The 9,231-nt window shown below is 39.3% G+C and overlaps 1 protein-coding gene across 3 annotated transcripts in view; it reads right to left on the reverse strand.

Annotated features, from left to right (window-relative positions):
* Diap2 (Death-associated inhibitor of apoptosis 2) overlaps window positions 1-7,346 on the reverse strand; it is a 34,332-nt gene extending 26,986 nt beyond the window's left edge. For 2 of the 3 annotated variants that reach the window (XR_011331909.1, XM_069824657.1), the window contains exons 1-3: window positions 6,444-7,345; window positions 3,744-3,951; window positions 1,607-1,789 (exon numbers count right to left, since the gene is read on the reverse strand). Coding sequence is in view for 2 of the 3 variants with exons in the window: in XM_069824657.1 (XP_069680758.1) it covers window positions 1,607-1,789; window positions 3,744-3,951; window positions 6,444-6,974 (922 nt within the window). In the remaining variant the exon portion in view is untranslated. Of the gene's footprint in view, window positions 1-1,606; window positions 1,790-3,743; window positions 3,952-6,443 lie in introns of all 3 variants that reach the window. The other variant, XM_069824658.1, reaches the window with a different exon arrangement.
* Window positions 7,347-9,231: the final 1,885 nt, after the last annotated feature.

Here is a 9,231-nt window from a genome sequence, read left to right on the forward strand (position 1 = left end):
TGATATTCCCCCCCCCTTTCTTAACTGTAAATGAGCACAAACGCTACTTAGGTGTAAATTTTTCTAACATTTTGCATATTCGAGTCCTTAACCGTTTCAAATGTATATCATTTTACCTTTTAGGTGTGTTTCCAAATTATATGTAATATGCTTTGTCAAATCTGGCACCTTTTCATAAGGGAAGCTAAATTTATTATTATTATTATATTAACAAAATGAATGTATTACCAAAAGTTATGTACAAACATGGTTACTTTTCGACATAATCACCATGAAGATTGAGGCATTTGTCATATCTGTGGACGAGCTTTTCAATTCCCTCTTCATAGAATGTTGCCGCCAATGAGTTGAGATGGGCCTTAACATTGTTTTGAATCATCTCATTAGTCTGGAACCTCTGCCCTTCTAACCATTTTTCAGTTCAGGGAAGAGGTGGAAGTTGCTCAGCGCCAAGTCAGGGCCATATGCTGGGTGTTCAAACACTTCCCATCGAAATTGCTGAAGAAGCTGTTGAATTACAGCAGCACTGTGAGAGCAGACGTTGTCATGAATCAGAGGAACTCCAGAAGTCAGCTTGTCTCTTCTTTTGTTTTGAATGGTTCTCCGCAGTAGTCGTAAAGTCTGAAAATAAACAGCTGCATTGATTGTAGTCCCCAGTTCTATAAACACAACAAGCAACACACATTTTTGGTCCTAAAACACGGTAGCCATAACTTTCCTGTGGTTGAAGATTTGTTTGAACTTCTTCGATTTGTTTGATATCTTCACCTTCAGCCTCATAATGGGTGAGGAATGTCAGCACTGATGCCATTTGGCGACCTTTGTGGTCATCAAGCATCATCTTTGGAACCCATCAAGTAAACAGTTTTTTGTAGCGTAGACATTCTGTTATGATCGTGTAAACAGATGATCTTGAAACTTCAGGAAATTCCACAAACAACTCACTTACAGAAAACCTCTGTTTTTCTCGAACCACTTGGTCAACTTGTTGAACAACGTCTTCTGTTGCGACAGACTTGTGTCCTTGTCCCCCTTCACCGTGAACATTGGTTCTGCCTTCTTTAAATTTCCTACAGCATTCACACACAACACCATCACTCATAAAGTTTTTACCATATACTCAGTTCATTCTTCGATGAATTTCCGCTGCACTAATCTCTTCTGCTTGAAGAAACTGAATTACACTACACAACTCGCACTTGGCGGGATAATCAATTGTAGCAGCCATGTTTACGTGTCTGCAAAATGACGTTGGAAGAGGCAGAGGTTATAGTGGAGGAGATGCGCAGTCACTCTCCGAGCATCCCCATCTCTTACCATTTGATTGGCTGTTTACCGGCATGATTGGAGGTTGAAAAAATGGCCCTCGTAGGTATGGGCGCATATACATATTGCGATTTTGAGTAATTTTGGAATGGAGAACGCAAGAGAAACTGAATAAACATATAAAAGCTCTCCTAATACCACATGTTCCAACATAAATCTTACAGAATTCAACCTGTATCAAGCTCTCGTTAATTTTCACAACAGACTATCTGCTGATTGTACCTCAGGTCCAACAGTAAGCATACAGAACCTCGATCAATGTCTACTCCATCTGGCTTACCAACGTGGTAAAATCCAGCCTGGGCAAGCTGCTGGGGAGTCTGGGACATGTTGGGTGGCCATTCTGTGAATGTTCGCAAGCGAGACTCCACTGTTGAGTATTTGGGATGCCTTGGACCCCGATGAGTCTGGATTCCCAGTTCCGTCATCTCGTGTGGCTGTGTCAATCTGGTACCTCTGTCCCCTGCACACACAAAAGCAGTCCTTACATATCAATCAGGCAACAGTGAAGGGCTAATGAAATGCAGAAATGAGATTCTGTGTGATGCACAGCAATAAACATAAGATGAAGCATTACATGCGCATTGCTTGATGCACGCACGCACGCACGCACACAAACACACACACACACACACACACACACGTAATCACATATTTTTAGATGAATCCTGACAAATTTGGGAGTGGTGGCACTCCTATATGTCCTTTTATTAATCGAGATGAGCTCTATGGTAAGTACTGTATTCTCCACGATTCTTTACAATTTATAAGAAGTGACGAAAGACGAGATGTCAACAGTAAATGAGTGTCAATTAAAAAAAAAAAAAACAGGGGGACAGGCGATTGATCCACTGACTTGGTGATGGCAGCACCAGTTTCTCGCCAAGTGGAGGGTCTCCTACTTCGCTTTGCATCTTTAACATATCCCGTGCTGAAAGCTTTTCTCTACCACTTCAACAAGTTATCTCTGCTCGGTAGTGCCTTACCAAAATTAACCTTGAAAAAAAAAATGTTACGTTTTATTTAACGACTCTCGCAACTGCAGAGGTTATATCAGCGTCACCGGATGTGCTGAAATTTTGTCCCGCAGGAGTTCTTTTACATGCCAGTAAATCTGACATGAGCCTGTCGCATTTAAGCACACTTAAATGGCATCGACCTGGCCCGGGATTGAACCCGCAACCTTGGGCATAGAAGGCCAGCACTATACCAACTCGCCAACCAGGTCGACTGAACCTTGAAATCCTGCATAATGTTACTCATGGTTTTTCCAGTATATGGCTGCTCATCTCACATGGAAACCACAAGTCTCTCTTCCACACTGAAAACTTTCGTATTCGCCTCGCCATCTTGGAATGGCTGGGAATGTTCATGTGTTGTTTCCCTCAGGTCCACCAGATGTCTCCTGCCATGATCACACCTCAAAATACACCTGCCAATGTCTTAAGGTACGGTCACACGTCGCTACTTTTGTACTGCAGCTGCAAAAGTTGCGTGTCGTGTTCACACGTAAGCCAAAAGTAGCGCGCTGCATGCTACTTTTCGTGCTGCGCAACCCGAGTGCTGCAAAAGTTGCAACTGGAGGTTACGAGTCTGTTCACACGCAAGGCGCTACTTTTGCAGCCGCAGTCATGCTGCAGGTTTCCATCTCCGTGTTGACTTCTCAATATACATTTTGTGGTTATGTTCGCATTATTAAGAAACTCATGCGAAAGCTTCCTTATCTATTATTTGCTTTTCTGTCGTATCTAGTATTCAGAAATTGACATTATTTTTACTATAAAGCTTTTAAAAACGCCTATATACTTAAATGATAACCAACAGCATATTCACGTAATCAATGCTGGCAACCCTCCTGTTTGGAACTACGCTACGGAAAATTTAAAAAATGAATTATATCGTCAGCAATTATGCTCAGACTGTGTTGTGTATTTAATAACTGTTACAAATAATTTATTTTCATCACATTTAACATTAAAATATATCCAAACAATAAAAGTATCATTGGCACATTTGGGTGGTAACACTGGTTGCAACTGCAGCAAAAGTTTCAACAAAACCGATATCAAAAATGCTGTGGCTGCAACCCTGAGAACCCTGTTCACACATCGCTACTCTTAAGTTGCGTGCAGCATGGAAAAGTAGCGGGCAGCAGGTTCGGCAGCCGCTACTTTTCGGGTTGCACCGTTGTTCACACGTCGCAGTACAAGAGTTGCACAGTTTTTTGTACTGCAGCACTGCAAAAGTAGTGACGTGTGACCGTACCTATATGAGTATAACTGACACATTTTTCATGCACAGATTTGTTTTGCAGAAAAAATAAACAGCTGCAGTGGGACTTTTCGGCCACTCTGTAGTTAGATGGCTGAAACTCTGTGTTCATTTATAGCCAGTCTGTAGTTTGTGTTTAGAATTACCTGTAACCTGCTCTGGAGCCGAGACTGGCCGGAAGTTGACGCTGTTGTCGGGTTCCTGCGGTGCAGTGACAGGTTGTTCCAGGGGCACATTACCCACAGGGACACTGTAGTGCAGCGGGCAGGATGGAAAGTGGCGGCGATGCTCTGTACTGGGGTCGTCACCTGCTTCCCAGTGCCCCACAACTCCTGAGCAGAATGCACACTGCACCTGTGAAGCAAAGCAGCCCTCACGAGATTCACTGATTAGGTCTAATTACTTTTTAACACTAAAGGTCTATAGCATGCAAATAGCTTATAGGAAATCTAAAATTCTAGTCTTCAGAAGGAAGGACTTAATTCTAAATTATGGCTTGATAATAAATCACTAGAACGAGTGAATTTGTCTTACTTCATTGGTTATTCCCTCTCCTACATAAATTATATAGATATTCCAAATAAAATAAGAACATTTATAGAAACTTATTTATTTATTTAGCCTACTCCAATGACAGGAATTTAACTACATGTTCCTAGCTTTCCAGTAGCAGCTACTTGCACTGTCTTTCTTCAATGCAGGACAGCATATAAGATAGTTCCTGTCCAGTACTTCATTTCGACCATAAAGTGTGCACAGGGGACTTGGTTTAATGCCGATGCAATAGAGGTGGTGAGGAAGACAGTCATGGCCAGTTGTTAGACAGAATTCTGCTACTGGTACACTTCTTGGGGAAAGAGTTTTCTTTTGGTTTCCTTCCATTCTTTATCTGAAGTTTTTGTTGAAAGTTGGCTTTCAGAGATGTTCGATATGGACTTGTGGATGAGTCTCTTTGCAGAGTGGTATGAAAATGGTCTGTTGGTTACTAGTAGAATTTGGGAGGCTTCATAGAAACTTCAGATACTGTAAATTCAGTTCTGAGACCATCTTCGGTACAAAAAGACACTAGCATCAAAATTTACACAATTTTACAGCAATTTCGGGGAAAGAATCGACTTGTGACATGTCTAGTAAAGAACAGGGCCAGAGACAGACATTGCAACTAACAGCATTCCCCTCTCCTCACCCCAATAGCAGAGAGACAGCTGGTGGGCGGTTTGTGAACGGGCAAGCACAGATTTTGTGTTCATTATTGATTTGCTCTAAAGGGAGGATCTACAGGCAATGATGTCTTCACTGCCTATGTGGCACCAGAAAAGCCAGTGATGAATCCGGTTCCCAATGGATGAGTGATCCAGAGAGCAGGTACATTATTTTACAATGCTTTATCAACTGCAATGGTTATCTAGTGTCTGAATGAAATGAAAGTGATAATGAAAGCGAAATGAGTCCAGGGTCCTGTACCGAAAATTACCCAGTATTTGGTCTTAATGGGTTGTGGGAAAACCCCGGAAAAAACCTCAATCAGTTAATTTATCCCAACCAGGATTTTAATCTAGGCTCGCTGTCAGACATACTAACTGTCACTTCATAGCAGTGAACGGAGCAAGTGGAAGACAGTTAAAAAATAGGTGTTACGAAGTTGTCACAAGTCAGTTCTTCGGCTGCGACGAGTATATTCCAGCCCATATTACCTTACGAAAGCGAGGTATGGACGATCAGAATGGCCTATGCAATGCCTCTAGAATTACTAGAATAGAATGAGATATATGAACCATATTGCTGACGACACAAAACAGAATCAAAAACAAACCAAGAACATCATGGAGGAATTTAAGGTAAGATAGATAAATTACGACAAAAATGGAGAGAGCATGTCAACAATGAATGCAAGGAAATCCGATAGCACTTGAGCAAAGGAAGGAGATCTATAAGACGTCTAGCTAAGAGATGGAATGTGGCAGTAATTGACCATAGTCTAATTGTATGGATGGAACATGAGGTAATTAGTATTTATTTTAGCGTTGCCGTAGTTATTGATGTGCCCAATGTGCCACAAGAGAAACTAACGGAAGAGAGTGTTAATAGGGAGTTTTGGGTGGAGACAAACTTGAGATATCTACACGACAGTGAGGCAAGTGTTGCATCATTCACACAGTGCATTGTGTTTGTAACATGATGTCGTTTAACATGTTAGTAACTAATCTAACCCAAGCCTATGCAACCTATCCGAGCTTCCAGAGAGTAAGTAGTCTAAGCATAGCTGAATGGAAGTCGTACAGAAAGAAGTGGATATGAATGATATTCGCTAAAGTAAATAATTATGGACGATGATAATTACAGCTAGACCCTATACAATATTCGAAGTTCACTATTCATGTAGGCCTAACTTATTACAGTCTTCATTGCACTGCCTAATTATTTTAAAGTTTTGAAAGGCCAGAAGGAAAAGTTAATTACCCAGAATTAACAAAATTTCTTCATATTCATACCTTCTGCTCCAATGATGAACTACTATTCATGCTTTGTAAATTAATCTGACTTACTTTGTATTAATAATAATTAAGTACGTAGGTCTATTCCATGCTCGTATTGTTATATAGGCCTTATTTATTTATTTTTACTTTTTCCACATCTCAAAAAGCTAGAATGATGGTCTAAGTTCTAGGCTACAATTAGATATAGGGGTAACAATAATAAATGTATTATAATATATCCCTTCATTTAATTTAACCTCCAGGGATGATTCTGCAGAGAAATGACAGTACAACAGAACAGGTGGTAAAGGGAAGGTAGTGACTTTTCCTTTGCTAAATCGGAAAGTGTTCAATCACATCATTCCTTACCCTGTCTCCTTGCTGAAGATAGTAGAATCCTGCTTTGGCCAGACGTTCAGGTGCCACAATGAAAGGAATCGGCCAAGAACGGAATGATTGTAGACGTGCAGCTTCACTTCTAAAATCCATCCCATCGTCCAAGCTGGTCACATTTTCTATGGACAAGCTGTCAGCTGAAGGTTGCGGGTTGTTCTGGCGAGACGAGGAAGAACCTTCGCCATCCGTAAGGGATGAGGGCTGACAACTGTTGCTCCTCGTAGGAGGTGCTGAAGACCCGCCGGGAATAAGGGGTACATTACCTGATTGAATCGGGTTCTTCACAAACGGGCACTGAGGATCCAATGCCCTATGTCGAACCATTACCTGGTCCCCATAGTTCCATTCCGAGATCTTTCCACCACAACAAAAGCATTGCACCTCAAGTCCTAGGCCTGTTGAGAAAAATCCTGCCTTTGCAATACGCTGGGGTTCTACTGCCACATTAGCAGGCCAACCCTCAAACGTCCGTAATCGATTCTTTTCCACGTTCATGATCACCATTAGATTTATAATTCTGACATCTCCGAATTACCGCAAAAATACAAAAACACTTTCGTAATTAGCTAAGATAGTTTACCAAATTTTTCGTAGATGTACATTTCCAAATCGCTAATAGGCCTAAAATTCTCGTACGATTGTAATTATTTAATCTCACTGTACCCAATTCCAACGCTATTACCTGCATTGTTATGATTTAAGTGTACGTATTTACATGAAATATCACGGGAAATAACCCGTTATAACAAAAACCAACGAAAAGTTCTTTCAGCAACAATCAGGCCGATCAGACCCTTCAAAATATCCCAACCTTGAGCTCTTTTCGGCTTTTTTGATCAGTATGTCTGTTCAGGATGTTCGTGAATCATGCTCCATGATACCGAGGTAATTCACCGCATACAGCCTCTGTCATTGGCCAACTGTTTCTTGTCCGCGGTAAATTTAAACGATATTATGATTACAATAGTTTTGGAGGTATTTATCTCAAAACAGAAACCAAGATTGATATCTTGGAAAGCTCTATGTAAATAAAGTCCATAAATAAAATTAGTCCTTAATAAGATAACTCAGAATATAAGCAGAACTGTTTAGATGGTATTATAAAAGTTGTATTTGTAGTACAGTACAAGTTGGCCTCGGTAGAGTAGTTGGTATAGTGCTGGCCTTCTATGCTCGAGGTTGCGGGTTCGATCCCGAACTAGGTCGATGGCATTTAAGTGTGTTTAAATCCGACAGGTTCATGTCAGTAGATTTACTGGCATGTAAAAGAACTTCTGTGGGACAAAATTCTGGCACACTGGCGACACTGATATAACCATAGAGTTATACTCTATGGATATAACCTCTGCAGTTGCGAGCGTCGTTAAATAAACCATAATTAATTAGTACGGTACAATGTTAACTATAACTTTTGTTAAAATATTTAATTAATCTCGTGTTCTTTCTCCCATATAGATAAGAGATAGGATTTTTCGAGAATGACAATTGAGGTAAAAGATTATACAATTCTTCATCATTTAACCCTTTTCATTTCACCCCACTGCGATTTAAGGGGAAAGGATGGTATTTTTTAAAACTTTTTTCCTATTTGGTGTAAATTATTAATTTTTTGTATGTAAAGAGCTCATAGCTGTGGCAACTCAACCAAATAAAAATATTTTGAAAAAAAAAAATTATTTGGGGGCTCAAATTTGAAAAAAATATACCCAATGCAGGATTGTACTAAAACCGATAGACTATATCTAAACCGTTTTCAAAGATAGATTCAAACAGTTTTTGCAATGTATTTGCAAAAGTATGTTCTACAAACTGTCTGTAACAGAATTTTGATATTAGTCCCTATGTTTGTAAAATAAACAATTAAAATTTAGTAACAATTTTCTGATTTCCTTTCTTGCAAACAAACGGACGTATTTTTAAAATGAAATCAATTAAAAAAATTCTGTTACAGAGAAAAGTTTCCTAATAGTCTAAAGAATGTGTGTTCTAAATTTCTTGCATGTATCTTTAATAGTTCAGAAATTATATCCATTTTGTCTGGCAATGTAGCAAAAAAAAAATGAAGTTACTGGAAACCGATAAAAGCGGGCATGTGATTTAAAAATCCATAGCGCAGGAAGTTTAAAAATGATGTCTCAACATCCGATAAGGGCACAAATACCCACAAAATGTTATGCAATGCATTCCATATATATCAAAGGGTATTTTAAAGAAAAAAAGACTTTTGAAAATTGAATTTACCGGAAACAATGTGGGCGAGTGATTTAAAAATCCATAATGCAGGAAATTTAAAAATGGCGACCCACACATATCACAGGGTATTTTAAAGATTTTTTTTTTTTGAAAATTTAGTCATTTTTCATCAAAAATATCATCCTCTCCCCTTAAAGTAGGTCTAATAATTTAACTCACACATGTAAGGTCAATTAAAACAGTGTTCATGGGTTAGATAATAAACATAATATATATATATATATATATATATATATATATATATATATTGTATGTTTATTAGGTCTAATAAGTTTTTTAATTTCATAAAACCTATACAAAGGTAATCCCTTTACAAGCTATTAAGGGGCATGGAGGAAGAGTTCCATGCTTTCATGACTTCGGCACTAGAATGAGCTGGCACAGCCGACATTTAATAGGAGGCTGTGTGAACCCTAGGGTCATTCTATAAGTTTTGGCAACGATAAAAATTCCACCATCACCTGGAACCTTTCAGTCTGAAGCCAGTTGCTCTACCAACTGAGCTATC

Source organism: Periplaneta americana, chromosome 4 (genome assembly GCF_040183065.1).
Source record: "Periplaneta americana isolate PAMFEO1 chromosome 4, P.americana_PAMFEO1_priV1, whole genome shotgun sequence".
Classification (NCBI taxonomy): Eukaryota; Metazoa; Arthropoda; class Insecta; order Blattodea; family Blattidae; genus Periplaneta; species Periplaneta americana.